Source organism: Fulmarus glacialis, unplaced genomic scaffold (assembly GCF_000690835.1).
Source record: "Fulmarus glacialis isolate BGI_N327 unplaced genomic scaffold, ASM69083v1 scaffold22759, whole genome shotgun sequence".
Classification (NCBI taxonomy): Eukaryota; Metazoa; Chordata; class Aves; order Procellariiformes; family Procellariidae; genus Fulmarus; species Fulmarus glacialis.
In genome coordinates, this window is record NW_009231700.1 from 1 (window position 1) to 22120 (window position 22120).

The 22120-nt window shown below is 46.0% G+C and overlaps 1 protein-coding gene across 1 annotated transcript; it reads left to right on the forward strand.

The window, feature by feature from the left end:
- Positions 1 to 7864: 7864 nt before the first annotated feature.
- On the forward strand, positions 7865 to 20824 carry LOC104081800 (S-adenosyl-L-methionine-dependent tRNA 4-demethylwyosine synthase-like; the record flags this gene model as incomplete). Its single annotated transcript, XM_009584672.1, has 2 exons — positions 7865 to 8032; positions 20603 to 20824. Coding segments are annotated over 2 exons (390 nt in total), but the record flags the coding sequence as incomplete, so codon positions are not given.
- Between the last annotated feature and the right edge of the window lie 1296 nt (positions 20825 to 22120).

The following is a 22120-nucleotide window of genomic DNA, read 5'->3' on the forward strand; positions in this document are numbered from 1 at the left end:
TCCAACCTTAATGATTCTATGATTCATCTTGCAGCTCTCAATAGCAGCATAGCTTCCTGCCTGAGCAAAGCCTTGCCGCTTCTCCCCATCCATTTCAATTTAAGAAAGAATTTTTAAAAAGCCTGCCTGGCTTGTTCTTTGTTTGAGGGCTGTGCATACCATGGTGCTGGGTGAGGGCAGGACTTGGGCAGAGCGGAGATGAGTGTCCTGGCCCTCAAGCCTTCGTGAAATCAGTTTTCAGCCACTTGAAAGCACTTGTCCCTGATGGTTGTTCTGCAGCTCCGGCTCCAGCGCAGCACCCTTGCGCTGAGCTCTTGCTGGTGGATGGGCTTGGTGTCCAGCGGAGTTAAGGGACAATGTTCTGGGACTGCAGCTCCTGCTCTTGGCGTCTGAAGCTTTGCTACAAGACTAAAATGAGCAAGTAAATGTCTGGAAGGAAGGACCAGAGGGAAGTATCTGTCCCAGTCTGCTCAGTCTTGTCATATTAAACAGTAAAGATTATTTAAGTGCTTAAAATAATGAGGAAAATGAGCTCTGCTTTAATGAGTTTTTAATTGCATGCAGCAAGAGGCGATTGCCCCCACCTGTCAAAAAGCTATTCAGAGTCCTGCTGCCATTCTGGTCTGCATTTAGATGAAGAGAAGATGAAGTTAAAAATCTCCTGTCCTAGTGCCTGCTATAAAATAGATCCAAACAAAAAAAAAAAAACCCACTGACCACTTGCTGTTCTCTCCTAACTGCGAGCCATGGGTGCAACAGCCCGCCTGCATACTCTTGGATAAGACAAGAGGCACGGAGGGTCCGAGGCAGCCAGGTAGGCAGTGGCAGGGCTGCACGGGGCTGTGCGTGGCACTGTGCCCCCTCCCCATCTCTCAGGCGTGCTGGGGAGCTGCAGGGCAGTCGGGCACCCGGGGGGTCTGGCTCTGCTGGATAAATGGCAGTTGCCCAGGACTGCTGTGGAAAGACCGGGTGGGTCCTGAGCTGCCTCTGCTGAAAACCGCTCCATTTGTTATGGGTGACAGAGGCAGGGACCCAGCTTGCTATTTCTGTTGATCCAGCGAAAGGTTACAAGTTACGAGTAGAAGTGTCTGAGGAGTTCGGCGTGACATCAGTGGGTTTCTTCATCCTGTGAGTACATAGTAAGCCTTAATAACAAGTTCCATTGCAAACTTAGGTGAATGATTAAATTTTGATTTTTCAAGTGACCTTTCATCAAAAAGTCAGTCTTCCGTCCAAACCTATGTTGATACAAATACCTTTCTGAAATCGAGGAGGAATTTTTGCAGTCCAGCACTGGGCTTGCGTGCAAACGTAAGCCTGATGAAAATCCAAGCTAAAATGAATTGTTCTCATCTACTTTTTGTGTTTCAGTGAAGGTTAATATCCAAAATAAGTGGGAAGCGCAGGGCATGGAAATTGCATTAGGCTTGTGAGGCTTTTAGATATGACCAAGGGAAGCTGTAGAAAATAAAGAACGTATGGAGACTGGTTGTATGTGATGGCCTGGTGTTGCTGTGCTCAATTAATAGTCTGTAGATAATAACTTTCTGTCCGTGGCTCTGAGTACTCGCTTGCAGGAGAAGGGCTAGCACCATGTACTGTGTTTTGCAGCTGGGGAAACTGAGGCAGGGTAGGAGCAGGTCGTAGCAAAGCAGGTCACTGGCTGAAAATTCACCTCCTGCCTTCCAGGCTAAGTCTTTCTACTCCTTCCACCTCCCTCTCTGCAGTCTCTCTTTAACAGGGCATAAGGAGCAGGGGGATGAGTGATTTAACAGGGGCCGTTTCTCTCTCGATATCTATATGGCGCATTTTGAAGAGCTGGAATGAAAGGCTGCGACTAGCATTTCAGAGTTTAGCTTTTACAGGAGGAGTTCCTTTGACTTCAAGGGAGCCGCTGAAGATTTATGAGCTGCTGTAGCACCGATCTGCATGTAGCCATCCATACGTGTGGTGCATCTGGAGAGCTGGTGTTAAATATTGGGGTTATGCTGCGTAACTAACCATTTCCATCCCTGCTTTTCAGATTTAACTGACACAAATAAACCAATGTCCTTTGTTAAATCAACTTGAAAGCGATTATTAAAAACAACCAACGAGCCTGAATCCACTCCAGAGAGGAGCAGACGTGCATGAGAACTTGTGTATATAATTTGGACAATGCTGATGCTCGGATCATAAGCATTTTTATTGCAGAGAGTGCAATCTATCAACATGTCATTTGAGGCTTTTTATATTTGTCTTGGGTCAGGGCTGCCCCAGTTTTTAAACAGTGGCTCTGTCACTCAGCAGCTTGGCCGACACTTTGTTCTTCGGTTAATTTACATGAGCCTCAATTAAACAAATTTATAATTTGTGGGCATGGAGTTAAGAAAGGTCTCGTGTTCAGTAATTAAGTCGGGAAGCCTGGAGTTTCAGAGTTGAGAAACAAAGCGCTATCATATTTAGTTCCCCAGTAATCTTTCCTCCATAGCCCCGTGGATTAAAATGATTGCTGGCTGTCGAGATCTCCGGCAAGGAGCCAGATCACAGTGGAAGAAATGTGCTTCTCATGCTTCTCGCTGCAGTGATAATCATCTTGGCACAAGGTGTTGCTTAAGTACAGTTGTGCATGCTCGGCTCCGTTACAGCAGCGCAGAAATCCAGAGCACGCCCAGTGCGGTTGCTCTGGATTCGTACCGGCATAACCAAGAATAGCTGAGATGTTTTTCAAAAGGCTTCTGCGTTTCAGGGTATTTGGCCAAAGCTGTGTGGCATGATTATGATGCTAAAAGCATCCTTATTAAAGACTAATTAAGAGGCAGCATCGTTGATGTTCCTACTGCAGGGAAGTTGGTGTAAGAGCTTAGGATGTACAATAGAATGGTTTCCTTTCCTTTCCTACTTGATGTCTTAATAACTGTCTTCGTGTATTACTGAAAAATTTAACATGACTGCCCTAATCAACTGTTCACATTTTTTAAGTGGTATCAGCACTGTTAATTAACTCAAGTTTTAAGAAGTTGGGGAAGTTGAAAGCTGATGTGCTTTCATTCGGTGTGCTGCTAAGCTGATTTTCATTGATTTGTGCTTGTGAATTAATCAGCCATCCGAGCACTTAGTTATTCCATTTGCCTCTGCACTTTCTTTGCTTGTAAATGATATCTTCGAAGTTTATTAAAAGAATGAGTCATGTTGTAGCTTCCTAAGAATTTTCCCCCTCTGTAGTCATACATTTTTCATGCTGCTCAAATCATAATCTGTATAATGAACGCAGGGAAAATATTGCTATATGGAGCTGCGTCTATACAGCTGAAATCTGGAGATACATATCCTATTATTTGTGTGGCTGGCTGCTCTAATATAAGAACATTTAAAATCTTTTTCAGACTTTCAGAGCTGGGCTAAAAAATTAATGTACTTCCCTGTTTAGCACTCCCCCGACTTGTCTGCGGTTGTGCACAGTCAACCTGCTTCCACCCTGGCTCTGAGTTATGGTGCGCGGCTCTAATATCCTTTCCTTGGGCAGATTAATAGAGGAAGTCCCTCATAAATTTACCAGCGAGAAACTAATTGCTTCCAAAACTTGTACAGTTTCTAATTAGCATGAGTCTGTTTCTTTTGTAGCCCTATTTAAGCACTGTGTGGTTCACCTTGTTCTAATTTTAAGTGTACGCAAAGGATCTGTCTCTGTTGCTGTACATGACGTTCAAATTTCACGTACGTGAATTAGGTCTTGGGAGTGCAGCGTCAGCTGGGACCAGGTGCCATAAACATAGTGTGGCTGCAAATGCCATTTAAAAGAAGCGGAAGTGTTCTTCACAGGGGAAAAACATGAGAATGCAAAACACAATAATCCATAAAATTGTGTGTGCTCTCTTTTAAAGACCGGTGCTTGATGGGGTTTTGTGACTGGAATAAAATAGCTCAGCCAAAGAGCAAAGGTGATGAAACCACCTAGAGAGGTACAGAGGAGTTTGGCTTTTGTCTAGAAGAAAAGCCGTTTCTTGTGACTTTGCCCTTTTGGGTGCTGGTGGGTTTGTGACCTGTGTTGCCATACCACAGGTTAAACCAGTTGGATGGGCCTTTAATGAATTAGATCTGGAAAGAAAGAAATAAGAAAAAATACATCTCAGCAAGCCATATACTGCTGAGCTGATTTATGAGAATTTTACTAACTTAATTAAAGATGAAGCAAGGCAGTAGTGAATTTGAGGTTATGGCTAAGACTAAATCAGTAATTCAGAGGTTCAAGTGATCAAATCTCCAAATTAAGAGCAGCTGATCTCAAAAAGATGAGGCTGAAGTTGTGTGGAGTGGGGTGTGGGAGAACTTGAGGGGTTGCATTCACTGACCAGTGATCGTTGCAGGGCATGGAGCTGGCTGCTGCAGGGGTGGGTGTTGCAGTGACCCGGAGGACCTCAGCTTCTGTTGCAAGTAAATCACCCAAACCAGCAGTGCTCGTGTCTTGGCGTTGTGTAGGGCACAGCAGGAACACGTGTCCCACTCCGACGTGCTCTCCTTTGGTCTGTTTGCAGTATCGGGTGGTTGAGAAGGGAGCTGGAGCAAGAACCTAGTATCTCTGCTGACTTAATACAATTAAATCTGGGATGAAGGTGTCTTTTGAACAATGCCACTTCTAAATTAGCGACTAGTTTTGAGCGTGCTTCCAGAAAATGATCAGAAGAGCTGCTTCCCCAAAGACTCGTGCTGCTGCCTGTTGACACTAGTGAGCTACAGAGCTTTGCAGACCGATGTGCGGTGGGAAACTTCTGTCCGTGCTCTGCCCAAGGGATGCTCGTGGTGCTCGTCACGTCAGCCTGCACGAGCTGGGGACTTCCCACCCCACGGACTAGCTTTTTTTTTTGGGTGCAGATACAATGTGCCAGCACTGTGTGACCTTTACTTCTGCCAAGTCAGGGGAGATCAGGAGCAATGGGGGCTTTGGGAGGTGCGTGAGCGATGGTGCTGGCCTTTTGGCTGGCAGATGGCATTGGGTGGGAGGTCCGCAATCAGTGCAAATCAATCTTATAAAAAAATCCCTCGATGTTTCCTGTGGATGTTCGCTCTGGGGCGATTACTTCAGCTCTCAGCATTTCACAAAGCAGCACGGACTCTTTGTGGAGTGGTAGGATTATAGAAATTCCTCAGTTGTTCTGGTGGCCTTTGACCAAAACAACACAAGCTGCTTTTTAATGTCATCAAGTCAATTCTACTCGTCAGTAAACAATAAGAGTTTCTCTACAGCACCAACTTAAGCCTGGATTTTCACCCTCCCTCTGCGTGTGCGGGAGACGCAGGCAGAGATGGACTTTTTTCCAAACAGTTCTCAGTATTTACTGAATTAATTTAAGCAAAAGATAGCAAGAGTGAGATAAGCTGGAGGGAATTTTTGCAAATGCCTTTATATTTTTGGGTATTTGCTCGTGTACTCAGCCCTGAAAAATAAGCTGTGTGTTTACTGACTCTGTTTGCACAGACTTTACTGTGCCAATGTTATTTTTGTATCTAGCTCATGGCCAGGGGAGATATTGAGCGGTTTGGACAAGGGCCCCCAGTCTCTATATTTTTTTTTTTTTTTTTTTTTTAAACAAGGGTCTGGAGCTCTGAATGCCCGGCAGTTGCTGTAGCTGTCTTCTCCTGTAGGTGAGGTCTGGGGGAAAAGCAGGGAGGAGCACGCTCAATATCTTCCTTAAAATGCTACCACCCCCCCCTGCAGGCACTTGGTGAGCAGCCTGCAGACCTCCATGCGAACAGAGCTGCCGATACCAAGCCAGAGAATTAAAGAATAATCTTGGAAACTGGTGACTTGTGTTTCTTTAGCTAGATGGAGGAGGTTGAGCAGGGTTCTCCACCTGGTTTCTAGAAGCACTTGGCCACGTGAGGCTTCGTGTTCATCCTTTCATGCCAGCGTCGAGGGTCTTGGGTGGAACCTTGAATCGCTGGAGGTAGCAGCAGAGCCAGCAGCAAACCAGTTCTCGTGGTCTGCGCCGTGGTCACCTCTAAACAGCGAGCTCATTGCTGAGCGACTGGGATGCTTCTGCCTCCCAAGGAGTGAATGAACAGCAAAGAGCAGCACCTTCCTCTAGCCTTGAAATTTTCTTGCACTTTTGGAAGTCTTGTCCTAGCTGGAAGTTGGAGGAGCAGTGCTGCCGTGGAGAGGAGCAGGCGAGAGGTGAAGCAGGCTGGATTAGGAAGATGAGGTTTCAGCAGTGCTGTGATGCTGTCCAGGGCGGCCGTCCTTCTTCTCCTGTGGCCCCGTGCAAATCTCTGTCTCCCTTTTTTCCAGACTGTAAAAAGAGGGTAAGAGCACATCCCTCCCAGAGGTGTTGACTTGCTGGCTTTGTTAAGGATCGTTAGGTGCTTGGCTACTGCAGAAAAACAGCTTAGAGCAGAGGGGCAGAAGCAAAGCCCTGTTCCTTCTGGGGAAACTCTGTTTTTGCCCCCAGTGAAGATGTTTTCATCCCCGTGGAGTTGCTTCTGGTTTAGCAAAGGTGTCTTAGAGAAGAGAATGGGTGATGTGGCACCAGACCATGCAAATTCGCCATTTCCGCACCTTTAAAGCCCAATTCCATCCCTCTGGTTGTAACCTAAAAATGAGCACTTGTCTTCAGAAGATCTCAAGGCTCACAGGCATCCTTTGCTTTGTTCCACTTTTGTGCCTTTTTTTTTTTTTTTTAGTGATTTTGCTCTTTGCGCTCTCAAGAATCATACACTTTGTGCATGCACAGAAGAGAAGGATGATTTGCACACTTGCAGATATTTTCCCCCCTTTTTCTTTGGAAGGAAAGACGTCTAAAAAATCTGCTGTTTCTCTGGGCTCAAGCTGCTGCTACCCTGCCAGCATCTGCATCTACACCTTTCTCCTAATGAGCCACATCTCTGCCAGTGCTTGGGCTGGTTACCGCTGCCCGGCGGGACTCTGCCCAGCCCATCCGCGCATGGATGCATAATGCTTTGCAAATGCCCATTTCTTACACCAACACGGGGAGGATCCTATTTTTGCCCTATAAAATGACCAGTAGTCAGGAAGAACCTTGAGATCTCAAAATCCAAACGATCGTATGAAGAGAACTGAGCGTTTTACTCAAAATCTCAAATATTATTGATATTCGGTAGTGCCCCAGGTTAGGGTTACCTGGGTCTCGTTGCATGGGCACCACGGGGAAGACAGAAAGTGGGTTTCAGAGTGCAGGGACTGTCTTTTCATCTGCCAAAATGCTCTTGATCTGGGGCAGTTACAGCAATCGTCTGCAGCTAAAATAGACGGTTTTAATTCTCTCATAATTAAATTGAACAGCTGGAAGCAGGGAGAGCCAGCACTGTACAGCCGGGGGAGCTTCCCCAGGCACAGTTAGGGAGGAGGGCGTGTAGGATGGTTTTACAAGGGCCTGGAACAAGATTTATGTGGATACTAGAGGACAGTGGCAGAAATCGCAGCCTTGGCTTGGAAGGGGAGAGGTCTTTACCTCTGCGGCACATAGGACAGTTATCTCTAGGAGTGTCCCACTGACTTCTTGCACTGGTTGTGTGCGAGACTTTCTTCCAGGCATGTCGTGTTCCAGAACGAAGTGACCTTCTCGAAGGTCCCTTGGTAGCTCAGGGGCACGGGCATCCTCCATTTGAATGCTTTTAAAGCTGCTTTCCAGGATAAAATCTAACCTGTGTTTTACTGCTGGGGAAGCTGGGCACACAGTAGTTTGGTGATGTGTCACTGAGGGAGAGACCGATTTTTGATGCCGTCTCCAAATTTGTTACCTTTCCATAAGATACAGTGTGAAGGCGGGGGGGCAAAACAGACTGTTTTCAGGGTTTGCTGTGGCTGACGTGCTGGCGCTGCCCTGCGCTTGTGCAGGGTTAAGCTGACGGTTTCCGTGTTTCTTCTCAGGGCGTGACGTACTGCGGTGAAAGCTCAGCCAGCAACCTCACCATGGCCAACGTCCCCTGGCACGAGGAGGTGGTGCGCTTTGTCCAGGAGCTGGCCGACCTCATCCCCGACTATGAAATCGCGTGCGAGCACGAGCACTCGAACTGTCTCCTGATAGCTCACAAGAAGGTGAGACTGTGCCAGGGGGTGGGACCAGGCGCTGTATCTTCTCCTTGGAACTGTTGCACAATTGCCTTGTTTCAACACATTTTCTGTCTAGAGTTAGGTGGGTACGTTTTGGGGGGAAAAAAAAGCGTAGCATGTGTTGCAGAGCGGGTTGTGGAATAGTTACTGAAGCCGCCGCGCGTTGCAGCCGGTCGCAGCACTACGGTGGCAGTCCAGGCAAGAAGCATTTAACGGCTCCAGGAGGAGTTCAGTGCAATATCTCCTGTGCTTTGTCATACTCGCTTTGCCTTTTGCGAAAGACAAGAACAAATCCTGTGTAGGTGGGTCAGCTGGCTTTGTCTTGTTTCTATATTTTCATTATGGTTTTCAGTGGTATAGACAGCTTGCTAAGGAAGTTATGCCAGAATAGGCTAGGGTTGTGTTTTTCCTCTTCTGGATCTTTGTGATACCTGCTAGAACTGTAGATCTCCTTCCTTTCAACCAGAGTTAAGATAATGTATTTTTCTTCCTTTGGAGGAATAATTCTGGAAGATGATGTTGGTATGTGGATGTTAACAGAGGATGCTTTCCTTTTGAACTGGAGCTGCCTTTCTGCAAAACTGTTTTGCAGGACAAACGAAGCAGCAAGAACAATTATACGCGTTCTCTATACTAAAGATGGAGAAGAGTAGTGGTGCTGCCTTCTGACACCAGTCCAGCATCCCGTTATGCTACTGGAGTGCTTTGCAGGCCAAACATGTCTCAGCAGCCTGTGTGTGTGTGAAATGTTTTGTTTGAAACTTGGGTTCCTTCATAAATACCATCAACGCAATTTGGAACACAAGTGAAATGCCAAAAAAAAAAATTAATTTTAAAGGATGCAGGATATGAAAAATATCAAGTACAATTTCGCTTTCTGAGCTTTAGAAAAGCTTAATAGAAAGATAATAAAAGTGTATAATAATGTGCTAGCTAGGCAACTGATGGAGCACCTACTTATTATGCTAATTGTGATGATTTTCCTCTTTGCATATTTTTCGCTGGTGTTTGCTGAAGTCACGAGCGCTCTCGCATCCCTCGCTTAAATGGGAGCTGGTTTTAGTGAGTGGCGGTGTAGGGCTTTCCATGCGAGGTCATTCACGGTACACACAGGGGAATAACTGGTTAAAATCACCACTTGCAAAAGATCCGAAATATTTTAAATCCATGTTTGAAAATTGTTAGAATCTCATTGTTGAAAAATTCTGCACAGTTACAAAATTGTTGCTTGCTTTTGCAATTTGCAGTTTTATGGGAACATCTGTAAAGGAGCAGAGAAAAATGGGATACCTGGCACTATTTTTGTTTTAACTCACCTTAAAGTTGCTTTATTTACAGTCTCAGTCTTGGTTGTTGCCACTGGCAACTGTGCCTGAGCAAATCCTTGAATGCAAAATATTCTTTTCCGTTCTAAGGTGAAGGGCCCAGGGAAAGAAAGGAAACAGATTGCCACCTAACTTATTGGTGCATAATTTAAGTAACACAGTAACAAGAATAGATTAATACCAGCCCGGGAGGAGTTCAACAGCTGCTTTGCTTTCCAAAGCCATTAGGAGAGGGCGTCTTTTAGAAACAATCTATACTCGGTACTAAAATAACTAATAAAAAATAAATTTATTTCTATTACGTTTAATTCTGAATTTCAGGCTCCAGTGGAGAACAAAATTTTTCAGTGTATATTATTTGCAGAAAACCTGTACTCTGGGAACAATCAAAGTGTAGTGGGTAATTGCAAAATCAAAGGTTTCTTTAAAAAGTTAAGGAGTTGCAGGAAGACAGTAATAAAAATCATTAGGAAATGTGATTTATTTCACTGTGTTCTTCGAGGTCTGAGTTTTGAGGTGTTCAAACAATGCTGATATTAATAATTTTAAACACCAATATTGAAATGCCAGCCTGTACGAAAGAGTCTGGAAATGTCAGAGAAATAATGCATCTTGCAGCCTCTGCTCCTTGATTTATGGAGAATCATTGACTGGCACCTGCTTACTTGATGAATAATAGTTTAGGACTTAGGCTCTGAAGTCAGGGATTTAGGGAGAAAAAGGGATTTTAGGTGGAGGAAGCTGCAGTTTGTATGTCTGGTGTTATCTTCTTTTCTTGGGAAATGTGATGCAGAGATAGGAGCTGTTGCATTTTTGGGGTACTTCAGTGTCTTAAAAATCTACCATTAGGCTTCCAAGTTTCCTCCCCTCAACACATCCCCTTATTTTTTTCCTCCTGTGGACCAGAAGTGGGTTCCTGGAGTCTGAGTGTCTTTCCGCAGTGATGGGTTAGGTGCTTGCGAAAGCCTTCGGGACTCGGTGAGTCTCGGGAGGTGAGATGTGTCCCACTTAACCTCGGAGACCTTTCGATCTGGCACTCCTGCACTATCCCAGGAGAGCTTAAAAAGTATCATAAACTGAAGCCTTACAGCAAAACATTTGTTTTCCAGTTACCCTTCACAGAGCCCTAAAAATTAACACAGAGAACGCCTGTGCCCCACTCACCGTGACCTGAAAAACCATTAGTTACTGGTATTTCCACTTTTTTTTTTGGTCAACTGGGTATCAGCTTCTTAAGCCTGAAGGACAAGCGAGGACAGCCGGGGTTGAGCTTGCTCTGGGCTCCCTCGGGGGGAGAGCTCCTCTTCCCTGTCTTTTCTGCATCCTCCTCCCAGCTTTCCGCTCCCCCCCGCATGCTGGTTTCCTTCTCTCCTTGAGAGCACCCGCTGTGTTTTGGCTCCATCCTCTTTGATTCTTTTCTTTAGCAACAGTGCTAAATTCTTGAGTAATTGTGTTTGCTTTGTAGCAAATCCTATAAACACCATGGTACAAAAAATCTGATTTATTACAGCGCTTTTGAACTAATTGGCTGAGATATTGAGACAGTGGCAACTTTATAATTTAATAGTGAATTCAAGTAACCTTTTCCAGAGAGAGACCTTAGGCGGCTACTTTTCCTGGGTTGTAACAATAAGTGTATCCTCCAGACGACCATAACAAGTGCCTAAGAAGGGGGAATGCGCTGCAGCTGCCTTGCAGCAAAGATTTTTTTGAATGAAAGTTAGCATCTTGGTAATTTCTAGAATAAAACCCTCTGCCCCACTTTGTCGAATTTGTTTTACGTGTGTGTTTACCACCCGCTCCATTGTGTCGAAACACTTGCCTGCCAATTATCTCCTATTAATGTTCATTTAAATATCTACCTCACTTTTGCAAGTGGGTTGTTTTCCAGCCACATTTTCCTGTTGCTTTACAGCCACGAGTTTCTTGTTAGTGCAATTTGTATCGTGTGCTGCTGCTTGGCCTGGTCCTTAGCAAGTCTGCTGGTACGTGTGAGCATCCCTGCCTCTTCCCTGTGATGCTGGGATTGATTTCCATGTCAATTAGCCATGCATAGCACAGGGAATAGTCCTGAAATCCTGTTGCTTTTTGCTCTCTTTGGAGGTCTCAGTTAAAAGGGTGAAATGGATGGCTGGTGGGGTCAGAAAAGTGGCTGCCGTCATCCTTTTTTGCCTTAATAAACGGATACACCTGAATTCCACAAGCAGATCCAAGTCCAAATCCTGGATCCAGACGTTCCCTCGTGGTGCAGATGCAGTCCTGTGCCCCGGACCTCCCTTGGCTCACCAGCCGGGTTATTTCCCCGGTGGATGTGGTCTGGGTTAGCGTTGCCTTTTCCAGCGCAGCAGGGTGAGCCTGGCATCCACAAAATGACCCAAGGCAGATGCTTTTAGGAAGGTCCCTGTAATCATTTCATTTCCCATAACCAAACTGCAGTGCTGAGGGTACACAGGGTACCTCCAAGGCAGGTGTCATGGGTAGTTTGAACTGAAATGAGTTGGGGGGAGATGGTAGCTTGGCCAAAGGTGCTCATCCCTCTCCATCAAGCAAGAAATCTTCCCAGCAAAGAGGGAATCGGCCTTTTCCTTCCCACTGGGTTTTCCAGCACTGCCCATGTCTGTACCGTGGGGGCTCAGATGGGATGTGAAGGCTTCGCGTGCGTCCTGGCTGCACTTGCAGAAGGCTTAAGAGGTTGGGTGAAAGGCGTTGAAGTTGTTCCATGCTGAGCATTTCATCTATATTTAGGGAGGAAAAGGAAGCACTTAACTACCAGCTGCAGATTGACTAACAAGGGTTATATTAGAGAAAAATAGTCCATCACATTTTATTTCCTTCCTGCCTCGCAAATCATTTGGAGAGTGTTAGGCTGTCCTTGCGATCCAGCATCCCAGATCCAGAATTTGGATCACGTTCTCTGCCTGCTCGCCCATCAGTTACCCTGTGCCTGTGACAGCATTACAGTGCAAGGGGAAAAACAAACTTGGATGGCTGCTTCTTGTCAGAAGGTCACCAAATCGGTCTAACATCCCCGTGTCTGCAGCAGACGCAGGGGACGGGGTTAGTTCCCAGCTGAGGACAAGGTGGCTCAGTAGCCAAAAAACAGCCTTAGTGCAGGCACGAGTACGAAATGTTATGTTTCCTGAAGGTTTTTTTTCTTTCCGTTGTCTCCTTCCAAATAGGAAAGTGGCTCTGCTGTGCTTGATCTGTTAGTTATTAAAAGGAGATCACAGTTGTGTTAAACTAATCCATTTTTCATCCATCGGAATTAAAACTGTCTGGATGTAGCCCTGGCTTAATTGGCAGACGAGATGTTCTGCTCTGCAGTGGATAGGGATTAAAAAAAAAAAAAAGAATCCGCAATAATGAATCTTTTCTTTAGAATAACTCACGCAAGATTAGGTGTAATGAATAGAAGCTAACACGTTGCAGAGGAACGGTCCCACGGGCGTCGGGCCCTGCAGCGCTGGCGGGGGCCGGTGCCCGCCCAGCAGCGCACGGGTCGGGTCAGTGTTGGTTTGGTGTCGCCTTTTTGTTTCACTCTCTCGGAAAACACAATAGCAATTCCCCTTTCCAGGCATTCTAGTTGCCAGCTTTGGAAGGTGTTTCATCTGCTTTAACGTGTCTGATTGCTAATGAGCACTTATTTAAGTCACTGGATGTATAAATACAAGGCTACTTTTTGTTTCCATCTAAAATTGATGGAAACTTTTGGTACTGTTAACTGTTCATAGATGCTATCTGCGAAGTTGCTGAGGGGTTTAAAGCTCAATTATTCCCAGGGCTCGGTGTCACTGTGCAGATTTTCGTTTAGCCCCATGGACGTGGGATATGGTGATACTCTCACTGCTGTGTCCTAGTGTCCTGTTGGATTGGTTATTACCTTCTATTGCACACATTTGTGACTTAATAACCAGCTTAATCTTAATTTCTTCCCCCTAAAACCTGAGGTTACAACTGGTAATTAAAAAGAAAGGGTTTTTTAGCTTTTTAACAAGTGATATGACCCTGTTAAGATTAATTTATCTACAATATTTCTTGTTCTTTTCCTGAGTGACTCCAGTTCAGTCACTTCCACTGTCCGACAAAGGAAGCCTTAAATAATTGTGAGCCTTAATTAGGTGCGAAACTGTGTGTAATAATTCAATGAATTATTTGTTTGACTTGGAGAGCTTCATACTGGCAGGTGGCGAAAATAGTCATAGCAGTTGCGTAATGTAAGTGCTTTGCACTCTCATTATATATGATCTGTTTAATAATACTCTGTGTGAAAGTGTAAAAGCTGTTTTGTTTATTGCAATGATGGGCTGTCTTCAAATTTAAATTAAGGAGCTCAGGATTGGAGCCATCAAGATCATTTTTCCAGCTGCCTTTTCAATGTTGTGCCCAGAGAAGTGGCTGATGGTGGAGACCAGCGATAGAAAACCAGCAGCTGAAAGCTGCTGCGTTGCAAATCTGGAGTGGTAACTAATTCCCAAGTAACACGTTTGACATGGCATTACCCTCTACTCGGACATCTCCTGTTTCAGGTACCAGCGGTCTTAAATGCTTCTAAGCCAAGCGACCTTGGGAAGTGAAGTGGAGTGGGAAGATGTGATTTTATTCTTCAGAAGGGGAATCATAAAGGTAAAGACTGGCAAGTCAGCCATGGCGAGAGCGGGACGAACCTACCCGTCCTGGCTTCGTGCACAGCCTCAGCTGCTGCACTATTTAAATTCCTGCAGCCTGCAAGAGCCCAGCTGCACCGTCTAGACAGTTCATGAGACTTCTGTCTGTCCATTATAGAAAGTCCAGATGTGTACATTACCCCACTGAATGTGTGGATGTGGATCACAGAGCGATTCCCTGCAAGCTTTGTGCTGTTTCTTTAGGACCGATACGCTGCAGTAGACCTGGGGTCTGTAAGTGTCCCCTGGTCTCTTTGGTGACAGTGAAAACGTGAGAGGAAATAGAAGGGATGATGGCTGTTAACTCCTGCCCCGCCACATGGCCAGTTGTGGCCAGCGTAATAAGTAACTGAGATGGATTTATTTTTGTATTCATGTATTCACATATGCATATGTGAATATTCACATATATCACTGCAGATTGATGAAACTTGCAGTGTTTTGATGCTGCTGAGTTGTTCCAGCTGCTGCCAGGGGTTCTAAGGAAAGGAACATTTCTACTACAGATTTTTTTTTTCCTCAGAATACTCTTAATAAAGCCCTGTAGTGTGCCTGGGTGGGACAAGGATCTTCAGTGACCCTGTGGGCTGTGTGCTCACCCCACCTGAGAGACCTAGTCTGCACAGCTGGCAGGAGGCTGCACCGATACTTGAAAACAAGTTTTTGAGTTTCAGAACCATAGATATGTAAGCATGGAATTAAAAATAAATAAATCTGCTTAAGACCTGTGTGCAAAGCCACACTCCGTCTCCCCAGAACAATGCTTTTCCTCAATAGCAAAAGAATATATTTAAGCTCAGCAAAGAAAGTGTTTCAAGGAAAGCCACTGAAAAACAGACTGAGGATATCCTGACTGCTTCTCCAAAGATAATTCAAAGATAAGTTTTCTTCTCAGGAAAGAATATAAATGGAGTGTAGTAGTGGGTTTTTTGAAATCCCTCTGTGTGTTTAAACGCTCAGGCAGTGCAGGGACTTTAACGTTTGCAGGCTCTGAACGCATTACTTCCCTTAAAAAAAAAAAAGTCTTTATGCACAAAATTATTTTTGTTTTTTGGGGAGGTGGTTTTTTGGGGGCGGGGGCAGGATGTTAGTTTTTTTGGAACGGAACCTCCTGCCTGCAACACTGAATGCCTCTTGCAGCCCTGGGTCGCCAAAGCCATGGACAGCAGTGTTGCTGTTGGCACTTGGGGGTTGGTTTGCAGGTGGCAGCCGGGAAGGGGCCAAGCAAACGGTGCTGGATCCAGCCGCTCCGTGGGGAGAGGACACGGGGAGCAGGGCACCCCGGCAGCGCGAGCTGTCAGCTTGTGTTGCTTGGCTGGGATTTTAACACTCAGGCAGGGAAAAGACTTAGTTTCTGAATGTCGAAGAGCAGAGCTGGCAGTTGGGTTTAATTTGTTTTTCGGGATGGGACATAAAAATGTGGACTGGGAAGCATCGGACCTGCTGGCCTTATAAAAGCTGAGTTGCTGAGACTTGCTTTTGGAAAATGCTCCTTTAACGTCTCATGCTATATGCAAACTAAAACAAGTGTCGACTGAGACATTTGGCAAAGCCAGGTTTTAAAATGCTGGAAATCATAACTAGAAAAGCCATCGGAGGAGCAGTGGGCTCTCCCTGCCCCCCTGTATGATGCTGCACCAGTTTCTGTGCCCCCCTGCAACTGAAGCATGCACTGTTCTCCCTGCTTACCACTGATTTTTCTTTTCTTTTTTTTTTTTGTGTGTGTGTGTGTGGTCTTTAAAACTACGCATAAAACTGCTGTATTTAACCATTAAACCCTGTGCGTCTGCCTGGGGAAGAATCCATTTGTTGGACGACTAAATCTTCGTGTCCTCGAGTAATTAAAGAATAGCTTTTGCAAGACCCAAAGCTCTGCTTTCTCTTCCCAGCCTTCCCTCTGCTCCTCGGGGATGCTGCGCTGCAACACAGCTCGTCGCAGAAAGGTTTCCCATGGATCCTCTCCCCATCGGAGACGGGCTCTGTCCTTCCAACCCAGGGTTTGCTCTGCGAGGAGCCACAGCAGGCTTTTTCCATTGCTCTGCTTTATTCTCTTATGTAGCCCATACTATTTAGTCCTTTCCTGAAAATACATTACATTTTTTTTTTTTTTAAAGACCAGAATGAATGGAAGAAGAGGAGCCTCCCCATTTCAGTGTGTTTTTCTCTGAAGAAAATATAACGTTATCCTTGTTAGGACAAACTAACTGATTTTTGGCTGACTTCCATTTTTCAGTGTTAGCGTTTCATGTGTAACCATCTCTGCTCCTCTCCTATATTTTATCCCTTTGTATAAACCGTGTGTTTATTTCTCAGCAATTATGCATGTCTGGAGGAATGTAGTAAATTGTACTACTATGTTGTCCATCCTCAATATATGCATATGTTTTTATCCCCCCAAAATTGCTTATGCAAATACGTTGATAAGAAAAGAAATACGTAGTGTGGCCCTTCTCCTTCAGGAATGTTGATGGGTTTCTGTAGCGAGAAGCTTCTCTCTCTGCAGTCGGAGCAGCTGTAAACCTACTGCAAAAGATAATTTAGAGAAATTTCTTGTTCATATCCACTCTTGTGAGTTATAAGAGAAGAGGGAGGTGTTAGCCATGCTCTGTTGATGCTCCCAGGTAACTTGGCTTTCCATTTTAGTCCTGGCTCCTGATTGTCTTTGCAGTATATATATAAGTTTTGCTATAGACTGTTTGCGGGACTGGCCACGTCCATGGACACCACAACCCGCGGCAGGTAGCTCCGTCCTTTTGCACCATTGCCCTGTGGCTCCCCTGGGTCCAGCCATGCCATTCCTGGCAGAGGTGTGTAACCCCTTGACAAAGGTCCCCAGTGCTGGTCCAGCATCACACCTAGATCTGCTTTTCTGGGCCTGAAGGCCATTACGAGTTTCCCCTTGTTTCCTTAGCCTCTCTTTTTCCCAGCGTTAATGCCTGCCTGGGGCAGTGTTCCTTGCCCTGGCTGTAGGATCTGCAGAAATCGGGCAGGTTTTGCATTGCTGTGCACCGGTGCCATGTCTGTAGGGAGCGATTGGTGGTGGGACCACGGGGACTGGAGCCTGGGGACCCGAGCTTGGGGACCCTGGGAGCACGAGCTCCGAGGGGAAGGCGTGCGCTGGCTCCCGTGTCATCTCGCTGCTCCAGCAACGCCCTCGGGGAGGGCGAGTTTGCCTTTCCAGACAACACAGCCTGGCTTCAGAGCCAGCTGAAGGAGCTTTATTACGTTTTTTTTATGATGCTAGCTTAAAAAAAAACAACAACGAGGTAAGGGTTTCAGCCATTTGTCTTTTGTCGATTTATTTATCACCTTAAAAGACTTAACCAGGTAGTGAAAAATTCAATAAAAAACCTGACCGCATTAGTCTGAAATAACACTGATGTTTAGCATTGGCTCGCCTGTTATATGGATGTTGTGAAACTACTTTGAGTATTAAATCTTTTATTATCTATGGAATAATCACAAAATTGTTAAAATCCAATCTGTAAATCTTGTGGGCAATTGAGGCTGTTCTCCCCCACCCCATGTTTGTCTGGTTTTTATTCCTCAGCAGAAGTAATTGCTTTCCATGACACACTTAAAGGATTGCTCCCATTTCTTCATGTCTTACAGCTGTGCTATTGCAGCACTAAAAATATTTAATATTATTTAATCTGCTTTTGTAATGAATCCCAGGCAGCCTTCATTTAGTTGGTCTGGTGGGAACGCTATTGTCACCTTAGTCTGCAGCAGGCGGCTCCCAGCCTTAATATCTCCATTGTGTCAGGAGCTGCAGGTTCAGATAGAGTCAAAATTAAATAGCTTAAAATCTCACTTCGGTCACCTAGCCAAAGTTCAGGATGCAGAGCAATGCACATGGTTTATGCAAGCCTGGAGGGTTTTATCCTGCACAGGAGCTGTTTTATCCCCAGGAAAGCATACATAGTGCTTTATGCTACGGGGAATGAGCGATGAGGGGAGGAGAGGGCAGAGGTCCCTTCTGGCCACTCACCAAGCCACCTCTTGGCATCCCACCTTGCTCGGGAGCACAACCCGAGAGCCGGCGGGTCTGGGCACGCTGCCTTCAGGCCAGCTGCGTCTGCTGCGCAACTCCAGGTGACGGGGACTTTTTGGGACTGGTGTTGGGAGATCTTTGGTTTTATTTCCTTCTGCCGCTAGCCTCATCAAAGGTCACTAACTCCATGGAAGAACAGCTAATGTGGTGAGATAGAGCCACGGCATGATAAAGGGGGGAAAAATAGTTTGCTTCTAAAAAGAGAGAAACCGTCTGATTGTGTCCCAGAAACTCATGTCAGACTCTCATCCCTGTACGAGACCGATTCTGCCCTGGGCTGGACAGTGACAGTGTTATACTGATGTTGAAGTGCAGTGGATGATGAAAGCACCAGCGCTGATGCCAGCCCATTCATAGGATGGTGGGTTTTTACCCACCCATTGCCAATTAAACCCGTTGTGAGTGCAGCTGCCTCACCATTGACTGGCTTGACAGAGCAATGGTCTGAGCAGGGCTTCTTCTAGAAATAGTCTAGAAATAGTTCTCAGTATGTCCTGCAGGAAATAGTACGCTGTTTTGGTGCAGTTCCTAGCTTTAAGATTCTGGAGAGGCAAATATCTACGCCAGTGTTTGGGTTGCGGGTGGTGGCTGCAGTCCATACCCTCCTTTCAGCTGGTCTGGGTGGCACCAGTATCTCCTGTGGCTTTGATGCTCTTGCTGAGCCACTCTTGACCACAGGGTTAACGGCTCATTGCCAGCTCCCCCTTCCATCCTGAGATTAGAGCATCCCGTTGGTTTTCAAGGAAACGGGCTTTACCGAATTACCTATTCAGTTGAGTTCAAGTCTCGGCGGCTTTTTTGTTCTTTATGTGCTAGGTTTCTCTTAGTTGGCCTCAAGGCTATCTAGGGACCCATCTGATGTGTTAGGAGTGCTCCATACTCTTCGTGGGAATAAGCTCAACAGCTCGTGTGCTAAACGACTCTCCCATGTGCCGTGTGTTATAGCCTTTGCTGGACCCTGTGGGTTGGGGGCTTTTTTGCCCTTAATTTGTGTGAGAATTTGCTGAGTGTTAGTGAATCAAATCTGGGGGAGCAAGGAGTCTTATGCATGGTGTGAACTTGTCACTAGCACCTCCACGCTCATTGGGAAGGAGGTTCAGGTCTCCTGAGCCTGGATCTTGTTTGGGACCTTCTGCTTTACAGGCGACACGTTGTCTTCTCTGCTATTGCTTTACTTGCGGCCGCACACACGAGAGAGGACGTGTCGCCTTGATGAAGCATGGCTTACACCTTGGCATATGAAGAATGCGCATTGGGCGAGTTTATTTACGGCGAGATTCGTTCCCTGCTGTTATGACTCTGCAGTCTCACATCTCTGCTCTGTGCGGAGGACGACTCCTGCAAGAATTCGCTGTAATTACGCAGGCAGCAATAGATTAGCATTAGCAATGTTTGACTGCAAAATTTTGCAGGTGTCAGCAGTTCTTTTGACCAGAAAAGCTTTTAGTTCTTGGGCAGAAAGTCAAGTGCCATTTTAAATGCATAGCCATCAGGTTTTTGGGGGGAAAAAAAAAAAAAAAAAAAAAAAAAAACCAAAAAAAAAGGAAAGGGGGGTAGGTTGTTCCCCCCCCCTTTTTTTTTTTTTTTTTTTTTTGGATGAAGTGCATAAGCTCTTGGCTCAGATAAATCCTAATTGAGGATTCAGTCAAGGCTGTTGCTAAATTAGCAGAGCAGGTCTGCTAGACAAATGCAGCTTCAGCTTGTCAAAATAAGCAATTCTTAAAATTCTCACATGGAAAGAGGATTCATGTAATTAAACCTCTTTATCTTCCCCTGTTCCCAAAGACGGCCCTCTTGCCCCTTTCAAGAATCACTCAAACCCATCCCAATCACCACAGCACATGGCTCTGGTGTTGCTCCCGTACCATTTTGCCAGACTGTGGCTGCTCTGGAATTGGTGTCACACGCTCTGAGCAGGGGCTTTGGTTGACCTTGGAAAGGTCCCTTCATCAAGGGGTACCTGGGCATCGCTCTCAAATTTACACATTTCCTCCCAGGCTCTTCCAGTTCCCCAAACCAAGGTCTTTCAGGTGTAAGTGACACCTCGCAAGTGTGGACACGCCTGGGAAGGCTTGGGATGCATCGTGGAAGCGTTCCTCCTGGCAAAGTGGGGCTTCAGTGGTGGTAGGATCTGGTACTTTGAAGGGTCCGGCAAAGCACCCAACAGTCAAACCCTCATGGAGGTTGTCTGCTGGTAGACAATACTAAATGACGAACGCTGTAAGAAAAATGGCCATCCTGTATCTGTGTGTGTTGTCAAACCCCGTGGATGAAACGTGGCTCAGAAACAGTAAGTTCTAGGTATTTGTCCACCTGAATTTCTTTTTTTTTTTCTGTTATTCTACATTAGCTTCTGGATGGCTTTACTCTGGACCTTAATGTGGCTAGAAAATTAAAAAAGACTACAGCTGGGTAACCAATTTAATATGCACCCAGCTCGTCTTAGCATAAATGTGGTATTTGGTACTCCTCATTGCTCCCTGGCTCAGTAACGTGTTTCTTTTCCTTCCAGTTCAAGATCAATGGCGAGTGGTGCACCTGGATCAACTACGACCGCTTCCAGGAGCTGGTGGAAGAGCACGAGAGGAGCGGCGGGTCCAAGACTTTCACAGCGGCCGATTATGCAGCCAGAACTCCTCGCTGGGCACTGTTTGGGTCCAGAGAAAGGGGATTCGACCCCTTGGATGTAAGATACCAGCGGAAGAACAAAGCAAGAGACATCTCTGGGTGCTGAGGTTAGGTTGGGGCTCGCTGAACTCTGGGCTGGCTGGCTGCTGAGTTTTGGTCTCCGTTTCTAGGCTAACATCGATTTTTTTGAATTTATTCACCTAGATTTTTCTGACGTTTGATATTGAGAAGGAGGGTAAAGCCTTTATTTAACCCTTCCCTCCTGTTTTTAGGGCTGCTTAGGTGAAAATATTTATAATGCTCTCTATCTCAAGATAAATCACAAATGGTGCATGCCAGCAATTTATTGTAACTGGCAGCGTGATGAGGGAGGCAGTGGCTGTGGTCTTTACAGCGGAGAGCGTTTGGAGTTGGATGTGGAGGGGAAGCGTTCGTTTGACTTCTGTGCCATGCTGCGAGGAGAGCCCGGCAGATGCTGGCACCCAGCTCGGCAGCAAAACGTTCTGTGTCCATAAGGATGAGTGCCAAAGGGATTTCAACGCCACAGGTTGGTTGGATCTGTGCAGGTGGGACCGCAGAAGGATCTGGATCTAGAAGCCTGAGCCCTGCTGGCAGTGTCACGGTACAGACAGTAACAAAGATTTATGCATTTTAAACGCTGGTGCCAATTCCTACAATGACCCCAAGCCCAAGAAGCAGAAACTTGGGAATGGTGTAAGTAACGGCACCACTCTTAATATCGTCTGCAACTTCTGATATCTCTCCAGATATTTTCCAACTTCACGGGTTTGGCAATGAATATTTTCCGAGTAGTTTTATCCCACTCCTCCAGCAGCCCTAAACACCACATATAATTCTTCAAAGCCCCATTAGGCTCCTTCTGTGTGTCCAGTGTCTTGCTGATGGTGAGGACGTGCTGTGGGGAGCTTGGGTGTCAGCAGATGGCTTCCTTCGCTCCACATGGGCAAGTCGACGGCATCGCTGCTGGTTTGGGCAGAGGTGGTAATCTAATGTAAATGAAAATTGAATCCAGTTGAGATCTCTTGTATCAAGAAACCAACTCTTCTAGTTTGGAGAGGTGATGTCTAGGCACAAGGTCCGGTGACATGTCCCTGGGTGTTGCTCTTGGAGACCCTGGGCTGTGCCTGGCACTCCGTTTGGAGGTACTGCAGCCTGGCTGGAAAATTGCATTTAAATGAGAGGGCGGGTGGGTTGTTTTCTGTTGGGAAAATCCCGACTTTCATGTGCCGATGACCTTTCCCTTTCTGTTAATGCAACATCCGTGTCGGCTGCAGTCCCCAATGAGTCGCAGAGGATCAGTGTGCAAACACCCGGGGCAGACCCCCGATGTCCGGCTGTGCCTTCAGTTGCCAAATGGCTGAACTAGGCTACAACACTACCG